Here is a 21,912-nt window from a genome sequence, read left to right as displayed (position 1 = left end):
TAATCCCCGTAATTCGCCCCATAATGGGGTTACCAAATTAGGGCTGGCCAGAGAGCGCAGCGCCGCGCAGGGTTGGCACCCCTGCAGCGGCGCGTGGCCCGACCGCGGGGCTCTACCCGGCACTCCCCTGACAACGCGCTGCAAAACAACGCCGTTTCGCCTTCATCCTTGTTTCTAGTCCGAAACCAGGAGTTGGATCGCACTGGGCCAGTAGTCGACACGTGGCAAAACATGTAAAAAAGTTTAAATCTCGGTTAACTTGCCGCGTCAGATTCGGATAAAATCCCGAGCTTTCGATGCCTGCCTCTATTTCGTTGTCAAGAGCTGTCTGAGGGTGTCGTGAAACTAATGCATATGACGCATTGTGAAAGGAGGGAGGTGTATTTAACCGCGAAGAAGGATACGTCAGGATGTTTGGTAACGACATGCAACACTACCTGTAGTATCTACTTCTACGTCACAGACAGGAGTCAGAGGACGGTTTGCCCCAAATCTGTACAGGTACTGGTTTCCAGACACATGAGTATAGATTTTCTTCTAGGGCTGGTCAACACTGTCTCCTCTGGGTGTATGTGATACATACACCCTGTACATTTCAGCAAAATAATACCCACTCACATCGCGAGTTTCTACTGCTTGTCTTCTGGCTTGCCAAACCCTATTCTTCCGAGCAAGGTCGCCGGATCTCTCCCTAATCGCGAATGTTTAGAGCTTTATGGGCAGGGCCTTCCAACCAGCTCTGAACTTCGACGTTCTAATGAGCCAATTGGACAGAATTTGGCACGATATCCTTCAAGAAAGCCAACATTCTATCAGTCAATGCCAAGATCTTGCAGATCTCGCTGTCGCGCGTGGTCGGCTCTTGGATGGGTAACCATCCAGGCCGCCATGCGCTGTTGCCATTTCTCGGGTTGCACTCAGCCTCGTGATGCCAATTGAGGAGCTACTCGACCGAATAGTAGCGGCTTCGGTCAAGAATACCATCTTCCGACCGGGAGAGCGGTATGGTGATCCCACGCCCCTCCCATCCGCATCCTCCGCCGAGGATGACACGGCGGTCGGATGGTCTCGGCAGGCCACTCGTGGACTGAAGACGGTGTGCTTTATCCTGCAGATCTACAGGCAGTTCACAGTCACTATAATAGCTCACCAATGTCGTAAGTAGGATCGAACCGATGCCATTTTAGCCAAAGTATTTCTGTGCAAAATAATTCGATTAATGTGAGCTTTTATTCCTTTAGTAACCGTCGACTAACATAAATCTGGAGACCATTATTCTTTTTTTTTACCCTAACAAAAAAAGGACGCACCGTGAAGGAACTATCCGAGTGGATGAGAATCTGTAGATGTGATGTACATGAGCAGATAATGATTCCAGTTCAAGAAAAAACTGGGTGATTAATTCTATAGAAAGAGCTTTAAAAATTCAACAAATCAATAATGGGTTGGTTCACCTCTGGCCCTTAAGCAAGCAGTTATTCGGCTTGGCATTGACTGATAGAATGTTGGATGTCTTGAAGGATATCGTTCCAAATTCTGTCCAATTGGAACATTAGCGCGTCGAAGTCCAGTGCTGGTTGGAGGGCCCTGCCCATAAAGCTCCAAACGTTCTCAGTTAGGCAAAGATCCGACGACGTTGCTCGACAAGGTAACGTTTGGCAAGCACGAAGACAAGCAGTAGAAACTCGCCACTTGAGTGGGCGGGCATTATTTTGCTGAAATGTAAGCCCAGGATGTCTTGCCAGGAAGGCCAACAAAACAGGACACAGAATACCGTCCACTTACCACTGTGTTGAAATGGCTGCCGCGGATGACAACCGAAGGGGTCCTCCTCTGAAATGCAATGGCAACCCAGATCATCACTTCGGGTTACAGGCTCGCATGGCGGGCGATAGTCAGGATGGTATACCAACACTGTCTGGCACTTCTCCAGCCTGGAATCTCATTGACATGATGATGATGATGATGATGATGATGATGATGATGATGATGATGAGGTCCCATATTCAGAGAAGCGTAGGGAACGACGTGGGAAACCCGCACCGCCGACTAGGCAAGGTCGTAGCGAAGGTGGTTTGCCATTGCCTTCCTCCGACCGTAATGGGGATGATGAAGACAACACAACAACACCCAGTCATCTCGAGACAGGGAAAATCCCTGACCCCGCCGGGAATCGAACCTGGGATCCTGTGCGCAGGAAGCGAGAATGCTACCGAAAGACCACGAGCTGCGGGCCTAATTGACTGCTGTAGAATTATTTTCAGTGATAAGTCCCACTTCGAACTGAGCCCCTATGACCGCCGTGGACGAGGCTGGAGATGCCTGGACAGCAATGGGATACCAACCTGATTGTCGCCCGCCATACGCCCCGAGGACTGAGGTGCCATTTCATTTCCATCCACAGTACCCTTACAGTAAAGCAGTACTTCGACGATATGGTATAACCCCCGTTTCTTTGCCCTTCGTGGGAAGCTATCCTGCGCTTAATTTTTTTTGTCTTAGAATGTACACTATTGGCCATTAAAATTGCTACACCAAGAAGAAATGCAGATGATAAACGAGTATTCATTGGACAAATATATCATACTAGAACTGACATGTGATTACATTTTCATGCAATTTGGGTGCATAGATCCTGAAAGATCAGTATCCAGAACAACCACCTCTGGCCCTAATATCGGCCTTGATACGCCTGGGAATTGAGCCAAACAGAGCTTGGATGGCGTGTACAGGTACAGCTGCCCATGCATCTTCAACACGATACCACAGTTCATCAAGAGTAGTGACTGGCGTATTATGACGAACCAGTTGCTCGGCCACCATTGACCAGATGTTTTCAGTTGGTGAGAGATCTGTAGAATGTGCTGGCCAGGGCAGCAATCGAACATGTAGGGTTTCGCAGGGATCCAATGAATGGTAGAGCCACGGGTCGTAACACATCTGAAATGTAACGTCCACTGTTTAAAGTTCCGTCAGTGCAAACAAGAAGTGACCGAAACGTGTGACCAATGGCTCCCCATACCATCACGCCGGGTGATACGCCAGTATGGCGAAGACGAATACACGTTTCCAAAGTGCGTTTACAGCGATGTCTTCCAACACGGATGCGACCATAGTGATGGTGTAAACAGAACCTGGATTCATCCGAAAAAATAACGTTTTTCCATTCGTGCACCTAGGTTCGTCGTTGAGTATTACATCGCAGGCGCTCCTGCCTGTGATGCAGCGTCAAGGGTAACCGCAGCCATGATCTCCGAGCTAATAGTCCATAGCGCTGCAAACGTCGTCGAACTGTTCGTGCAGATAGTTGTTGTCTTGCAAACGTCCCCATCTGTTGACTCAGAGATCGAGACGTTGTCCCACGATCCGTTACAGCCATGCGGATAAGATGCCTGTCATCTCGACTGCCAGTGATACGAGGTCGCTGGGATCCAGCACGGCGTTCCGTATTACCCTCCTGAATCTACCGATTCCATATTCTGCAATGTCGCGATACGATAAAGCGGAATCGCGATAGGCTACAATCCGACTTTAATCAAAGTCGGAAACGTGATGGTACGCATTTCTCCTCCTTACTTCAGGCATTACAACAACGTTTAACCGGGCAACGCCAGTCAACTGCTGTTTGTGTATGAGAAATCGGTTGGAAACTTTCTTCATGTCAGCACGTTGTAGGTGTCGCCACCAGCGCCAACCTTGTGTGAATGCTCTGGAAAGCTAGTCATTTGCATATCACAGCATATTCTTCCTGTCGGTTAAATTTCGCGTCTGTAGCACGTTATCTTTGTGGTGTAGCAATTTTAATGGGCAGTAGTGTATTTCGATTATCGTGAGCGGTTATTCTTTTAGAGAAATCGTCGAGTAACATTAATGTGGCGACTGTGATTCATCTGAACTAGCTGCACAGGTTCATTTGGTCGGAGTGATGAATGAACTTTGGATTGCCAATCTAAATCTGTGCTGGTGACAGTCGTGTGTGGTTCGTGGGTGGATGGAGGGGTGGAGGGCGATCTATTAATATTTAAACTTATTTAGTAAACACAGATGTGATGGCTTATAAGTTGTTAATTTTTATTTTTAGATCACCAGTTACAATCCTCTAAAGAGATCATCACCAGGTCTACATTGCAGGATTAAAGTAGGAATCGCTGGCGTGGAGCAGGCGCGTCCGTGCTGGCGTGGAGAATGTTTACTAAATAAGTTAAAATTTTAATAGATCGCTATTTTCCTGGAAAAATGTTCCATAGAACTGTAGTAGGAATCCTTGGAAGAAAGATGTACTCCTCGTGAAACTCTGTTGGATAAATTTAGGAAACCTGTATCAACATCTACATGACTACTCTGCAATTCACATTTAAGTGCTTGGCAGAGGGTTCATACAACCACAATCATACTATCTCTCTACCATTCCACTCCCTAACAGCGCGCGGGAAAACAAACACCTAAACCTTTCTGTGCGAGCTCCGATTTCTCGTATTTTATTTTGATGATCATTCCTACCTATGTAGGTTGGGCTCAACAAAATATTTTCGCATTCGGAAGAGAAAGTTGGTGACTGAAATTTCGTAAAAAGATCTCGCCGCGACGAAAAACGTCTTTGCTGTAATGGCTTCCATCCCAATTCGCGTATCATATCTGCCCCACTCTCTCCTCTATTACGTGATAATACAAAACGAGCTGCCATTTTTTGCACCCTTTCGATGTCCTCCGTCAGTCCCACCTGGTAAGGATCCCACACCGCGCAGCAATATTCTAACAGAGGACGAACGAGTGTAGTGTAAGCTTCTGCAGTATTTGAAGAATACTGTGCGATTATTGGCTGTTACCGTTGTATGTCTCGAGTAGTTACGTGAGAATAAGATAAGAGAGGTATATAGTCAAGTTTCGCTTGCTCAATACACGAATCGTTGATAATAGGATGCAAGTTGGTGGTTTGACGAACATTTACTCAGCCTTTACTCCGCCTGGCCCGCTAAATCACTCGATATTAATCCCAGGAGTGAACAATGGTCACAACGCACACTTAATTGTGTGCTGATGGGCAGGTGGTATATACTGCAGGCGACTTGAAATCCACAGTCACAGCTACAGCCATCACCCTCAGCATCTGTAAACATCCAGGTAACTTGTGTGGACTCTTCCTGGCCGACCGGCCGATGTGGGCGAGCGATTCTATACTCCATTCACGGAAACAAGAGACGTAAACATGGCAAGGCGCGTGACCACAGCGTTGCCTTCGAGGGATCTACAAGGAAGGGGCGTCAGAAATTAATAAATGAAATTCGTGGTTTTTTATAATTTGTCACCTGAATATGATAAAGTGATCCGACAACTACCTTCCGACACCTATTTTTACATTACATTAAAATTTATTGTCACTGAAAAAGAGAAATATCCAAGCTTTCAGGAAAAGTTGTTTTTTCTCGTTACTCTATATTTATCACGCCTTATCTCCTAAACTGTGTGTCGCACAGCAAAATTTTATAATTGCCTTCAGTACTATATTTTGATGACGTCTGCAAATTTTCCGCCCAATAGAGTCAGTAATAGTGAAATAATAAATTAAAATTTCACGTCTGATGCAGAACTTTTACCAAATCAATATCCGAATATAGTAAGCGACAAACTTTTCCCCTTTAATTTTTATTTTTGGCGGAGGGGGGTGGGGGGGGGGTGTAAGCGAGAAAAGTTTCCGAAAGGTTTGAATTTAGTTTTGTAGTTTGTTCGAACGCGATGGGTGCAACCGTTTGTCCTTTATGAGCGATGCTTTGTGCGGTTCGCAGGCGCGGCGCTCAGTCAGTGTGGCCGTCTCAGTTGCAGGTGTGAGCTCACTAGTGGGTGTTGAACAGCGGCGATTTCAGGTTATCTTAAGTTCATCTGTGAAGACGCTTGAAAGACTAGTTGTTGATTGTTAGAGTAAGTATATGTGTTTGTAGTCAGGCTGAGCATTCACTGTTTATGTGCGCATCCAATAGCATCGGATGGTTTCTTATTTTATATATTCACTTATTTCATTTGCATCACATACGGCTGTCCTCATTATGCCATCCACGGATTCAGCGAGCGAGGTCGACGTGTCAGTTCTGAGTCCACCAAAGAAGCGAGCAAAGAAAAATCATTAAGTTCTTCTGAGAAGCACACGGTGCTTAATGCGTATAAAACGGAACATCCAGAGCAGTCGATGAGTGACATTGTTTCGAAAACAGCTGCACCTACAGGTGGACGTTCATCAGTGTATCGTGTGATAAGTGAGTACAAGGCCACACACTGTTTGAAGTCTCCCAAGAAAGGAAAATTACGACAGAAACTTTCGGAAAGTGTTGATGACTTCGATAGAAATGCGATACGAACCAAAGTACACGATTTTTTTTTCGTAACGAATTGCCAACAATTGACAAAGTCCTTACAGTCGTGAACGAAGATGCAGATCTGGGCAATTTTCGGAGAACTACATTTTATAAGCTATTGAGAGAAATGAATTTCAGATGTGTCCGGCGTGGGCGCGATAGCATGCTAATAGACAGGGATGACATCATTTGATGGAGGCTGCGTTGAGAGATGAAGGGACACCCATTTGTTATTTGGACGAGACGTGTGTGAACGCAGGACATACTCGAAGTTACGTATGGGTAGATGGGACTGTAAATTCTTCAAAATAAGCGTTTCTGTCCGGATTATCCACCGGAGGCAAGGGCCCATCAGGTAAAGGGAAACGTCTGATTATCGCAAACATTGGCAGCAAAGCAGGGTTCGTTGAAGGAAGTTTGTGGACTTTCGAATCCAAGAAAACGAGATTATCATGAGGTGATGTGCGCCGAAACGTTGGAGAAGTGGTTTCAAGATGTTCTTTCTCGCCTTCAGGAAAATGCAGTTATTGTTCTTGATAACGCGCGGTACCATTCTTGGAGAAAAGAAAAAGTTCCTAATGCGAATTCCAATAAGCACGAAATATCAGAGTGCCTGAAATCTAAAAACATCGATTTCGAAGACGGTATGTTGAAGAAAGAACTTTTATATATAGTTAAAAATCACAGAACAGCGCACAACGAACATGCTATAGATGAAATGGCGAAGAATGCAGGGAAAACTGTTCTCAGAATTCCTCCGTACCACTGTGAATTAAACGCCATCGAGTCAGTGTAGGCCAGAATCAAAGCCTATGTTGCAGCGAAAAACAAAACATACAAAATGCCGGAAGTTAAAGTACTGCTAGAAAAAGCAGTAAGACTGCAGAAGATTGGAACAAGTGCGTCCTCCATGTCGCAGAAAAAGTGGTAACTCAAATGTGGAAATTAGACTACATTATAGAGGAGAGAGAGGAGCGGTTTGTTATAAACCTCAATGAAAACAGTTCAAGTTCGACAGAGTGAACCTTATTTCGTCCTATATCATTATTATTACTGGTATTGTTATTAAAATTAACAATTAATTGTGTTTGAATGGAGCGTTTTGTTGGCAACCTGAATAAAAATAAATCTACTTCGACAGAATGAACTCAGTTTAACATTATTTTAACATTATTGTTACATTTATTTCGCACATCGATGCCCAGGTTTCTGAGGGTCCGCTGTGAGAGCGCCTCAGCCAGCCGAACGCCGCCAGCTGCAAAGCGTGCGCCAAGGATTTTCCACACCCCTACGTATCACGTGAACACCGGATGCTTTCTCTGGAAACGAGCGTACTCCCTCACGTGACACTGTTTATCTTTCGTCCCAGCTCTCGGTGAATAACCTTTAGGTGCTTCAGCCCGGAACCGCGCTGCTGCTACGGTCGCAGGTTCGAATCCTGCCTTGGGCATGGGTGTGTGTGATGTCTTTATGTTAGTTGAGTTTAAGTAGTTATAAGTCTAGGGGAATGATGACCTCAGATGTTAAGTCCCATAGTGCTTAGAGCCATTTGAATCGTTTTTGAACTTACTGGCCGAATTGAGATCGTTAACAAGGCTGGAGATGGTATAACACTGCATTAGCGTCATGTCTCCTAAAGGCGAGTAACTTTTGCTCTGATGTGCTTATTTTTGCTAGTAAGATGCATTATGTATTGTTGTTCAAAATTGTATTATCATGAAATATACATCAACAGTAACCGCTCAGTACAGGGGATACTTTGCCATGTTTTAACAGTTAAAAATCGACGTTCTGGAAACGTACCATCCCTTTATGTGGCAGAGAGTCCCATTTTTAGCGCGTCCGTTAATTGCGCAAGGCTGCTTCGCGGCAGCCGGCTCTTCCGCCGCAGCCCGGCGCCATACAGTATTTTTCGGGGGTTCCCCCGCCTCGCCGCGAGCAGCGCCAGCGCCGTGTGTGTCTGGCGGGCGGCCGCGCTCGCAGGCGCACCAGGCTGCCTAACCTAACGCGATTACTCAGGCAGCGCCGCGCGTCGGGCGCTGGCGCCAGGCGTAGTAACTTGCCAACCCGCTCGCAAACCTGATCCACTTGTTAAATTAATAACATCCTGTAATCGAGTCACGACGGCCAGAATAGATATTAATTGCATCCGCGGAGAGAGAGGAAGTTGGAACCGTTATCTTCGCCGCAGCCGACGCCACCGCGACGGCGCCGCCGCCATGGCTGTCGCTTCGCCAGCTAACGGCAGCTATACATATATATAACTCCCCATTTACGGACAGAAATGCAATAACGACTCAGGCGGCACTGGTGCAAAAAAATTTTTTTCTTGCACTGCTATTTCCCCACTAACTAAATTGAATATGAAAGACTTTTTCCCTATATGACATCGAATTGAAAACTTCGTTATCGGTATCTACTGGCAGCTTTCCAATTTAACAAAAGTTTTTAGCGGATGAGAGGAGGACTTTTATTCCACGTAGCTGGTGTACTTCGCTACCATTTACGGTACCGATGTTTCTGCTGTCCGCTCCAAATTCCTGTATGTTGGCCACGTCTGTGTTAAATCTTCGCGTCGGATATGTGGAGCGGAATGGGAAAGAGTGCTCACTTCCGATAACATCGGCCTACATACGGGAACGCACTTCTTATGGGATACTCCATCCAGTTACGTGCATACGTAGCGTTGTGCAGTGGAGGAAAAAAAGACACTGTAAGATGATGGGAGATGTACTGGTACCGGTAAATTTTTCTTAGCAATGTTCTTAATTACTTATATATTTTTATTCCATATCCGAATAGTTTTAATAAAAGAGTGGTTGTCATTTCCTTACATATGCAAAAGAAAATGCATTCATAGCTGTAATTATAGTTAGCGTACCACCTTGTAACTTTATGGCGTGAACTTTATGTAACCTTGTACCAGATAATTAATTACAAAAAAGGTTCAAATGGGTCTGAGCACTATGGGACTTAACATCTGAGGACATCAGTCCCCTAAAACTTAGAACTACTTAATCCTAACTAACCTAAGGACATCACACACATCCATGCCCGAGGCAGGATTCGAACCTGCGACCGTAGCAGCAGCGCGGTTCCGGACTGCCGCGCCTAGAACCGCTCGGCCACAACGGCCGGCAATTAATTACAAACACTAATTAAAAACATCTTTAATTGATCAGAGACGAGGCAAAATATTTTCATGCCTGCATTCTCAGCTTATTTCTGTGCCACACTCACGTTAAGCCGTGACTAGTGGGAGCAATTTGTTTTTGTTAGTGTCAACTTTATAAATTCTGTTATTTTCAAATGGTGACTGGTTCTTCACAACAAACTCCATAAGAGATGGATGGACATCTGATGTGATTTTATCTTTATAACAAGTTTCTGTACACTGAGTACTATGTCTCTGAGTGGAATTGACCGAGAAAATTATTCCTTATATCATTAATAAATGGGAGTACGCAAAGTAAGTCAGTTTTCTGACGTTTTCATCGTCAAGATTAACAATTACACGTAGAGCATATGTTTCTGAAGTCAGTCGTTTGAGAAGATCTGTCATACGTGTTTTCCAGTTCATGCATATCCAGGAATTTTGAACTTTCAGTTTTACTTATTTCCTTACCCCACTGCTCTGTTATTGCTGTTAACTAGCTTCTTCTCCAGGCTTCTCTCTCGTACGCAGATGTGACAAGTATTTGGTATGTATAAATATTTTATATATTTGTTACATACTTCAGACACAGTTATTCATGTATTTCATGTACATCTGTTGCGCATTTCGCCCTGCAGTTCCATCTGAATCCCGAGGAAACTTTGCCGGCGGGTGTGGCCGAACAGTTCCAGGCGCTTCAGTCTGGAACCACGCGGCCGCTACGGTCGCAGGTTCGCATCCTGCCTCGGACGTGGATGTGTGTGATGTCCTTAGGTTAGTCAGGCTTAAATAGTTCTAAGTTCTAGAGGACTGATGGCCTCAGACGTTAAGTCCCATAGTGCTCAGAGCCATTTGAACCAATTTGAACAGAGGAAACTTTTAATTCTATCTGGCAAATAATTATTGAAAGAGTTCCGAAGAATATTCCACATGAAAGTTTTATAATGCAAAAAAAAAAAAAATAAACTGAGGAAACCAATGTTTCTGCCAAGGTTACAGTGGCCTTCTTCTGGGTCTGCTGGTCATCAGTACCATGATGCGAAACATTCAGAAAAAATTTATATAAACCGACTCTGGCCGCGGAAGCCTATGCAGTTTTGATGGTTCACGTTTTTTGGTGCGGCAGTGTAGCACTCTTTACGGCGTCAGTGCGCTATATTTATGAAGCTTATTGGTCTTGGAATCTAATGGGACAGTCATGATCAAGGGGAGAGTGTAGGAAAGAAGCTGCTCATGGTCAAGCTGATTTGACGGTGATTGGCGACCGTCTGCAAATCAGCTCTTGGCTTCTGGTGGGCACGTTTTTTTTCCCCCTAGTGTGCGCGAAAGGGCACTGACAGTCACCATATAAATGTTTGTTTGGGCTGCCGCGTCTGTGCCATATGAGGCTTCTGTCCGCGACCTCGCGCGACCCGTTGGACAGGGATAGCAGGCACTCAGGCCGCCGCAAATTTGTAGCCGTCCTCTCTACTGATGTTGTCAGGCTGCGTAATGACGTCAGTCGCCTCTCGAACTTTCACGTTGGCTCGTCCACGACTCTTTCGCCAGCATATGAGCTTCTTGGAACAAGACAGGCTGTCCACAGTCACGTCTGTTGTCGCTATCGCCGATTCATTATGATGTGCTACTCCCACATAGCGTTCACGTCCTGCTACTCGTGTGTTAACGAGTCTCCCTGTCTCCCCTGTGTAGGCAGATCCGTACACAACGCACTTCATATCCTCCTTAGTGTTTAGTTTATTGTCTGCATCCTTGGTGGAACCTATCATGTTGCCGGCCGCGGTGGTCTCGCGGTTCTAGGCGCGCAGTCCGGAACCGTGCGACTGCTACGGTCGCAGGTTCGAATCCTGCCTCGGGCATGGATGTGTGTGATGTCCTTAGGATAGTTAGGTTTAAGTAGTTGTAAGTTCTAGGGGACTGCTGACCTCAGATGTTAAGTCCCATAGTGCTCAGAGCCATTTGAACATATCATGTTGTGGATCCTATGTCTGCTCCGGAAAATCGGTTTCAAACCTCGTCGGCGGAAGAAGTAGCCTAGCCGCTCATTAGCGCCTTTCACGTATGGGAAGTATAGTAGCGGAAGCTTCTCTTCCTTGCCTTCTTCTCTTATTTTTTTCTGAAGGCCTCGATCGGTTTTCTTCTAATGTTCTTGTCATAACTGTTGGCGGTGAAACGTGTGGTGCAGCTTCCTCAACACTTCTTTGATGTCGTTAGCGTTACTTATCCGGTAGGCACGAGCAGTCAGAATGTGCGGAAATGAACACCTCTGAACTGGGTAATGCTGGCTCTCCACGTGCAGGTATCAGTTTGTGCAGGTTGACTTCCGGTACACTTCGTGTCCCAGTGTACCATTGACAATTCTATATCCTCTATGTCAGAAAATAGTAACGAACGTTGTTTTCGGTTTCGTGAGTGAACTATATATTCTTATTCAGGCTTTTAAATGCTGAAAGAAGCTTCCCAACCCTTCCTCCCCGAGTGGCCATATGACAAATGTGCCGTCTACATACCGAGGCCAACAAAAGGGGGCGTAAAGGTGTAGAAGCTTGCGCCGTTAGCAGAATCTTCCATGAAGATGTCGGCAGCAACAGGGGAGAGGGGGCAGCTCATTGCACTCCAACCAAGTGCTAGTAATATTTTCCCCGACAGGTGAAGTACAGTGACGTGATACAACACCCGGAAGAGCTTTAATCATCATTGAACTGGTTACAGAACACTATTTTGTTACGTCAACCAAAGAAGTTTCCAAAGAATTGGCAAGCAAAGGGCATTAAGGAATACAGTCGAAGGAAGGCGGCGTGAGACGACGGGTTACACACTTTGCAACTAGTTGCTTGCTAGCATTCTAGGAGCAGTGCAAGCAAAGGAAGTGCGATGAAGGCCCCGATTGGCCTTTTTAGAACAAGCCACAAATAATGCGAGAGTGAATACGGATACAGAGTGAAGCAGTTAGCTTTTAGTGGATCACGAAGGAAACCTCACACCGAGTCGAAAGAGTGATGATGCAGGAGAAAATGGTGCTTGCATTAGCAGCATAGAGCAGATATTCTGCTTTATCATTGTATGCATGAAGGTCGTTTACAAACTTTAGTTCCATTAAGAATCAATGTGCACAGAGACTGTAGATTAATTAAGGACGGATAGGAAGACAGCAATCGGCGGCAGTCCCACTGTTTTTGTTATTCTTGCGTATCCAGATTTCAGCTATAAATAGCCATTTTCAGCGCTGAAATACAAGGACATTACAGAGTCAGAACTGATTTACATAAAACAATAAGCAAAACAATGCGTTATCCATTAGCAATGATCCACTCTAGTCAACATACCATTCGACATACAAGTGAGCTACCGTCCAACAAACTCGCAGCAGTACATTTCACCAAGTGACTTCACTGGTGTACAGGTAGGGGGGGGGGGGGGGGGGGGACTGAGTTGGTAGTTTATAACAAGTGCAGCAGCCTCAGCTTGCATCATGTAGTATAAGTAACGTCCTCTATGTTACAAAAATAACTAACCTAGTTTCATTCTAATATAATAATTTAAAACCCTTTTTAATAAATAGAGTTTGCATATAATTACATCAAGAAATTCTGATGCTGAATATGTTTGTTCATTTATTAGTGGTAAAATGGTTCAAATGGCTCTGAGCACTATGGGACTTAAAATCTATGGTCATCAGTCCCCTAGAACTTAGAACTACTTAAACCTAACCAACCTAAGGACATCACACACATCCATGCCCGCATTAGTGGTAAAGAAAACCATTAAATCTTACGTAAAAGATCATTAATTGGTTATACAGCTGCCCTATAATTTTTTTGAAGTTCTTCTGAAGATCGTCTTGACAAAATGTAGTTAAATATCAATTTGAAATTAGTGACAAGGTAAAAACTAGCGTAGTCGCTTATATCATACTGGTTAAGTGATCAACTAAATAATTAACATAACAGAAACTTAAAAGTTCACATAAATCGTTTTTATGAACATCTATTAATGTCATAGTAAAGTACTGAAGATCAACAGGACAAGGCTATTTTTACCAGGTACATTTAATAAAAACATACAAATGCTCTTTACTGACGTATATTGTTTTACGTAAGTATGGTGTAGATTCAGTTGCGGTACGCTGCTTGCAATGAACAATATGACAAATAAGGTCGTTTATGTAGAGCTAGAGCAGGAATGGTCCTAGTAATTAACCCTGTGGAAGAGAAACTCCATGAGCTATCTGGCCTTGCCCTTTGCTCCCTGTCAGTTGAATATCGAGTGAATCTCATACTTATTCCACCTGGAAACCCATAAAGGCCCTCTGGTATAACATTTTGACTTGCACAGACGAAAAAAAGAATAGAATTCCGATAGGTGAGACCTGTCATTCAGAGATAAGAGAAGCTTCGATACAGTTCTCACCGTCCTTGGAAGTTAAACGAGACCTGTGACCTCGCCAGAGGCGCAGCCTTGCCTGCTTTCTGCGCAAGGAGGTCCGGCCAGCGTCGGTGGCAGCGCTAAGTGCCCCGTTAATTGCGGATAAAACATTTTAATTACCGGGTCGGCCGCAGGAAGCCGGCGGCGCTGGCTGCCTCCCGCCTGGCCGCCGCATTTTAAATCCACATTAAATTTTTATGACAAGGAAATTAATTTTGAGGTTCGGGATTTTCTCTGGCCGCGCGGACTCTCTGCCCTCCCCCCCACAGCGGCCGGGAGCGCGTGTGTACATGTGGCCGTGCACGTGTTTAAGCGGCGCTGACTTTCAAAAATGCGGAAAAGAGCCAGCGCGCGCGCGCGCGTGAACGAGCGAGAGAGGGAGGCAGTGCTGTTTAATTCCGTGACCACATCTGGCGGAGCGCTTACATATTCATGAACCTATGACAGTGTTATTGCACTGTTGATAATGGAAGAATGTCCGCGGACGAAATTCGCGGAAGCGAAGGAGAGAGGGAGGAGGGTTGAGAGGGGACAGCGGGGAAGGGGGGGGGAAATGGAAACGAGTTTAAAAATGAGGCTGTAAGTATATTATTCACAACGTTAGCCTTCGAATTATAGGATTCCGATCGACATTCATTTACAAGCTGAATTCTAAATTTCTGCCGGCCGCGTATTTATGTGTTAACTTATTAATGAGAATGTTAATAAGTCTTAATGTTGCTGGAGGGAAAGTGTACGGCAAAGCGTGCATATGCTCAAGTTTTAATGAGGGTCAATCAGTTCGTGGCCAATATTAGCAGACCAGGCAAAGCCCACAGTCACCGACGGAAAAAAATTAAAATAAAATGTTTTAAAAACTTTAGATTTTCCGACATCTGCATCTACATACACGGTTTTACTCTGCTCGTCATCAGAATTGGCCACCACGTAGCGGACGAACTGAAGGACAAGCAAAAACAAAAATAAAATAAAAATAGAATAAATAAGCAAATGGATGACGGACGAAACAAAATGGACGCAAGAAGCAGCAAGCATTGAGAAGAGAGCATCCCACGACAAAATAAGTCCGCTAGTGTCAAACATACGTCTAAATTTAAGGAAAACATTTCTTACTTCGTACTTATGGGGCAGAGCATTGGATTTTGGGAAAACCGGAAAAGGAAGAGAAAGAAGCATTTGAGATGAGGTGCTACAGACGGATGCTGAAAACTGGATGGAGGGCTGTAATAAGAATTGTGGAGATTCTTCGCGGAATGGGCGAGGAAAATATCATGTACAAAAAATTACACAGAAGAACGGACAAAACAGTGGAACGCGTGTTACGCCATCCGAGAATAACTACATTGCTACTGTATTGAATATTGAAGTGGAAACCGGGGATGAGAATGCACCCAGGAAATAATTGTGGATGAAAGGGCTAAGAGAGAATCTGCAATGAAGAGATCTTATAAAATATATGTGTGAGTAATATTCTGATCCACGCCCTTCCACTGACAGGCGTGTAACGGAAACATCACTTTAATATGTCATGTTTATAAAATACTATCACGAATTATCTACAAAATCCGACCTTAAAGATCAGTTTTTCTGGAGAGTTCTAGGGACAATCGAAATGATACTAAACCTACGGCGTCGCTTAGAAGGAAGACAAACCTGCGCCTATAGCATTTGCAATTAGAGAAAATGTTTTTGACAATATAATGTGGAATACTCTCTTGCAAATTATGAAGGTAGCAGGGGTAAAATACAGAACGAGAGACATTATGTACAAGTTTTACAGTAATCAGACTGCAATTATAAGATTCTAAGTACATGAAAGGGAAGCAGTAGTTGAGAAGGCAGTAAGAAAGGTTTGTTGTCTATCCCCGATGATATTCAATCTGCACAGTGAGCACCAGGGAAGGAAAGCAAAGAGAAGTTTCGAGAGGGATTAAAGTTCGAGTAGGAGAGTTTAAATTTTGAGTTTAAATGAACGTAACGGACAATATAATGAAAAAAGTTTTTAAGGTGAACGTCAATAAAAGTAAGTCAAGTGTAGTGGAGTGTAGCCGAATTAAATCAGACAATACTGGCGTAGTTAGCATAGGAAATGAGTCATTAAAAGTGGTGAATAAGTTTTGCTATTTCAGCAGAAAAATAACTGACCATGATTTAAGTAAAGAGGCTTTAAAATGCTGACTGGCAGTAACAAGGAAAGATTTTCTCAAAAAGAAAAAGAAAAATGCTAAGATCATACGTAAATTTAAATGTTAAGAAATCGTTCCTCAACTATTTATACGAAGTGTAGCACTGTATGGAAGTGAATGTGGACAATAAACAGTACAGACAAGGTGAGAATATAAACTTTAGGAATGCGGAGCTATGGACGAGTTCTGAAGATTAGATAGATGACGAGACTTACACAGAATAGATCAGTACGATGAACTACATTACACAAGTCTACGAACTGAACATCAGAACAAACAAAAAACTTAAATCTTTTGTGTAATATACATTGCCGTTGTTTTATCGTCTTCCACAAGAGTTTTTTCAGTTTCTGCGGCACTTTCTCAGTTGAAGTTGGGTCTCAACTCAGTTATGTGAGTTTTCGTATATTTCTTCTACATTCCTGGAAATTGAAATAAGAACACCGTGAATTCATTGTCCCAGGAAGAGGAAACTTTATTGACACATTCCTGGGGTCAGATACATCACATGATCACACTGACAGAACCACAGGCACATAGACACAGGCAACAGAGCATGCACAATGTCGGCATTAGTACAGTGTATATCCACCTTTCGCAGCAATGCAGGCTGCTATTCTCCCATGGAGACGATCGTAGAGATGCTAGATGTAGTCCTGTGGAACTTGCCATGCCATTTCCACCTGGCGCCTCAGTTGGACCAGCGTTCGTGCTGGACGTACAGACCGCGTGAGACGACGCTTCATCCAGTCCCAAACATGCTCAATGGGGGACAGATCCGGAGATCTTGCTGGCCAGGGTAGTTGACTTACACCTTCTAGAGCACGTTGGGTGGCACGGGATACATGCGGACGTGCATTGTCCTGTTGGAACAGCAAGTTCCCTTGCCGGTCTAGGAATGGTAGAACGATGGGTTCGATGACGGTTTGGATGTACCGTGCGCTATTCAGTGTCCCCTCGACGATCACCAGAGGTGTACGGCCAGTGTAGGAGATCGCTCCCCACACCATGATGCCGGGTGTTGGCCCTGTGTGCCTCGGTCGTATGCAGTCCTGATTGTGGCGCTCACCTGCACGGCGCCAAACACGCATACGACCATCATTGGCACCAAGGCAGAAGCGACTCTCATCGCTGAAGACGACACGTCTCCATTCGTCCCTCCATTCACGCCTGTCGCGTCGCGACACCACTGGAGGCGGGCTGCACGATGTTGGGGCGTGAGCGGAAGACGGCCTAACGGTGTGCGGGACCGTAGCCCAGCTTCATGGAGACGGTTGCGAATGGTCCTCGCCGATACCCCAGGAGCAACAGTGTCCCTAATTTGCTGGGAAGTGGCGGTGCGGTCCCTTACGGCACTGCGTAGGATCCTACGGTCTTCGCGTGCATCCGTGCGTCGCTGCGGTCCGGTCCCAGGTCGACGGGCACGTGCACCTTCCGCCGACCACTGGCGACAACATCGATGTACTGTGGAGACCTCACGCCCCACGTATTGAGCAATTCGGCGGTACGTCCACCCGGCCTCCCGCATGCCCACTATACGCCCTCGCTCAAAGTCCGTCAACTGCACATACGGTTCACGTCCACGCTGTCGCGACATGCTATCAGTGTTAAAGACTGCGATGGAGCTCCGTATGCCACGGCAAACTGGCTGACACTGACGGCGGCGGTGCACAAATGCTGCGCAGCTAGCGCCATTCGACGGCCAACACCGCGGTTCCTGGTGTGTCCGCTGTGCCGTGCGTGTGATCATTGCTTGTACAGCCCTCTCGCAGTGCCCGGAGCAAGTATGGTGGATCTGACACACCGGTGTCAATGTGTTTGGCAACAACCAGTCAGGAGAAGATACCAATTTTCTCTTCAATAAATTATGTTCTCTCTCTTCCAGCTGCGTCAGGAGGTTCAAGCTGCTGTTAGGTACACGTGAATCGTCTTGCCCTTGTGACAAGTCCGGCCTATTTCAGATTTTTGTTCGAATCGGGACTCAGATCTTCACAGCCAGATACCAGCGAGACGGGGATAGGGTAGAAGAATTTCCAATTGCGAATATTTGGAAAAGGATTACGTTCTAATTTTTGACTGACAGACGAGGAAAACGTGGCGAAAAAATTTGGTCTAAAGCGAATAACTGAAACTGTTGTAACATATCGTTCGTATGACACTGCCCCGCTAGAGAGTGTGGCATCGCAGGCTCTTTGACTCTTGCCCATTGCAATAGCTGCTTTAGTGGTCCTTAGGTTAAAGTAAAATGTTGCTCTTGAATCTGCACAATATTTCAGCGACGTAGCTGCTCGTCATGTTGTATTGCACCTAATGTTTCAGGCGAGGATAGTTGATAAAGGGCGAATGTTCTCTTTTCGAGTAGTAGTAATGAGTGTATGTGTGGGTGTGTTGCAGACACGAGCTACTCCTACCACCCCGCCATCCACGATGATACGTTCGTCCGCCGCAAGCAGCGACGCAACAGGACCACCTTCACCTTGCAACAGGTGAGCACCTCAGACCCAAGTTTCTAGATAGGCGATGCGAGAGCCCTGACGGTTGGCAGCGCTGATGCCGACTGTCAATGGCGAAATGCAAAAAGCTTCTGGCACTAGCGCAGCTGCGGGAGTGAAAAGAATGGCCAACTACAGCGCCGCGAAAACACTGATGTTTTGCCGATTAAACTTGTACAGAACAGTGTTTCTTGACTGATTTTATAGATGTGCGAAACAGCCGCGCCAAGTCCACTGCAAATGACAGGGCCCTTCTTTCGCCGTTGACTATAACGCTCTGTGGCAGATGCACAACCTCATTATCACATTCTCTCTAACTACTACACTCGTCGTTAATGCACTATCGCATTTTATTGCCACAAATAGTAACAGGCAACTGACAATCATCTGTGGGGTGAGCATGTCGTCAGTGTCAAACTGGCATCATTGTCTGACTTAAATGTAACGGAGCTTGCTTACATTTTGCGCTACGTCTGAAACTTAAATATTGCACTTATTTTCCCTGTTTTCATACATTTATTTACCAGCGGAAAAATTCTCCTGTGGAAGCACAAAAAAAAAAAACCGAAATATTCTCCTCTTTATTAAAACACTGACTGAAAAGCGGGGTAGCAGCTGCCTCACTCTACCTTCCGCAGTACCTTTAAAAATTTTCGCAAAATTATTGATATGCCAACATATTCGTGCTCTTTTCAACATGCTGCTCACCTCTCACTCTCAGAAGCTGCCCTAACTGTAACTCGATCAGACCCACTAGTCCATCGCTGTAAGTCTCTCGTGCGCCTCCACTCCCAATTGCCCATACTCACTCTCTCATGCAGCCCAACTCCACAAATAATACGTATTACACGCTTTTGGAGTCTGAAAACTTTTGTTTGACTTGAAGAGTTACCACAAAATATTATACCATATGACATTATGGAATGAAAGTAGGCAAAGTATGCAAGCTTTTTCATTTTTATGTCGCCTATGTCTGCTAACACTCGAATTGCAAATACAGATTTGTTAAGGCGTTTCTGCAGTTCTGTGGTGTGCTCCTCCCAACTGAATTTATTGTTAAGTTGTAATCCCAGGAATTTATGACTGTCAACCTCTTCATCTGCTCTTCTTCATACTTTATGCATATGCTGGGTGGAAACCTCTTACAGGTTCTGAACTGCATATAGTGAGTCTTTTCGAAATTTAATGTCAGTCAGTTGGCTTTAAACCATTTATTAATATCCATGAAAATATCATTAGCAGATTTTTCTAGAACTACACTCGACATACTATTTATTGCAACACTTGTCATTTGCAAACAAAACGAACTCAGCTTCTGGCAGTGTAACTGATGAGAGATCATTAATGTACACAAGAAAAAATATTAAAAAAAGTTATTCAGGCATCTAAACAAATGCACTACGAGAAAAAGACAGCGATGTCAGGGAAGAAAATAAAAACAATATGGTATATAGTGAAAGAGGAGACAGGTAGAACCAGAAAGGAACAGAAGCAAATAGCACTAAATGTAGATGACACATTAGTAACCGATGGGCATAGTGTGGCAAATCTATTTAACAAGTACTTTGTATCCGTTACTGATAGAATGGGATTGTCAGGATCAGTAAATAATGCCCCTGAATATCTGAAACAAGTCTTTACAAATAGCTTCAGGTACATGAATATGTCACTCACTTCACCAAAAGAAATAACTCCCATAATAAAATCTTAAAAAAAAAAGAATTCTAGTGGTAATGATGAGATATCAACAAAGTTAATTAAGACATGTTCTTGTGAGTTTAGTACAATTCTAAGTTACTTGTGTAACTAGTCAATTATAACTGGGACATTTCCTGACTGGCTGAAATATGCAGATGTTAAACCTCTATTCAAGAAAGGGGAGATACCACCAAACTAGAGACCGATTTCACTTTTGCCAGCATTCTCAAAAAATTTAGAAAAAGTGATGTACAGGCAGCTTCTCAACCATCTGACCACAAATATCGATCGCACCGCTGGGGAGCTCTCCTTGTTAGGCGCAAAACTTGGTCTGTGGACGCGTACATTGCTTTTGCGAGCGCTTGTGCTGTGCGTGAGTGTGCCATCGTCAACGGATGCGTTTGCCCGCAGCTGGAGGAACTGGAGAGCGCGTTTGCGCAGACGCACTATCCGGACGTCTTCACCCGCGAGGACCTCGCCATGAAGATCAATCTCACGGAGGCCCGAGTGCAGGTCAGTACAACAAGCTACTAATCCATCCGCCGGATTGCGTACTATTTCTGGCTCTTTCATCAGTTTTTTTTTTTCAGCCACTTCATAATTTATCAATTGAGAGTTTACTCTTACTTTGATTTTTCAATTGGCGTTCACTGTACAGAAATGAAAAATGCTACGCTTCACTGTAACTCACCTTTACTTATTTTTGAATGGAGTATTTCAGTTTTATCACACTATTCAAATACAGCAAGATGAAGGCGTGTGAGAATCAAAAACGCCAAGTACTGTATCACTAAAACGTTACGTGTCCTAAAACACACAAAATATCGTGCTCTGAAAGCATTCGTTTGAAAGTTAACTTATTGGCAACCTAGGGAAATGGATCTTGTAAAATCTGAAAACTCTGTGTTACAAGCACTAGATTCCTAAATGGCTCGAAATATTGTGTACTTGATGCTCTTTCGAATATTCGCACCGCCGGACAAAATTTAACCGACATTGGCAAAAATTGTTACTGGGGACTTGGGAAATGGATCTTGTAAAATCTGAAAACTCTGTGTTACAAGCACTAGATTCCTAAATGGCTCGAAATATTGTGTACTTGATGCTCTTTCGAATATTCGCACCGCCGGACAAAATTTAACCGACATTGGCAAAAATTGTTACTGGGGACTTGGGAAATGGATCTTGTAAAATCTGAAAACTCTGTGTTACAAGCACTAGATTCCTAAATGGCTCGAAATATTGTGTACTTGATGCTCTTTCGAATATTCGCACCGCCGGACAAAATTTAACCGACATTGGCTAAAGTTGTTACTGGGGACTTGCGATTCCCAGAAAGATTAGATAATTTTTGCACGAGAGTGAATGACAGAGCCCCGTTAAAGAAATCCAAAGACAGACTACAGAGCCTGTATATGTATAACTTGAAGTTTGCGACAGTTGAAGTACCTGTCTTATTCGAATTACAAGAATTAAAACTTCTGGATTTAGATGATGTAGATTTTAAGAGTGATAAAGGAGTATTTGGGTGTAGTAACATTGCTAGTACACTGAGGCGACACAATTCATGGGACAGCAATACGCACATATACATATGGCGGTAATATCGC

At 44.5% G+C, this 21,912-nt stretch overlaps 1 protein-coding gene across 1 annotated transcript in view; it reads left to right on the top strand.

Moving 5' to 3' along the window:
* LOC126336765 (homeobox protein OTX1 A-like) overlaps positions 1-21,912 on the top strand; it is a 384,863-nt gene that overhangs the window by 132,814 nt on the left and 230,137 nt on the right. The window contains exons 3-4 of the mRNA XM_050000775.1: positions 18,507-18,598; positions 20,714-20,815. Of these exons, the coding sequence (XP_049856732.1) occupies positions 18,507-18,598; positions 20,714-20,815 (194 nt within the window). The remainder of the gene's footprint in view (positions 1-18,506; positions 18,599-20,713; positions 20,816-21,912) is intronic.

This window comes from Schistocerca gregaria, chromosome 2 (assembly GCF_023897955.1).
Source record: "Schistocerca gregaria isolate iqSchGreg1 chromosome 2, iqSchGreg1.2, whole genome shotgun sequence".
Lineage (NCBI taxonomy): Eukaryota > Metazoa > Arthropoda > Insecta > Orthoptera > Acrididae > Schistocerca > Schistocerca gregaria.
The sequence above is the reverse complement of the archived record's forward strand: the minus strand, read 5'-3'. Positions and strand labels throughout refer to the sequence as shown.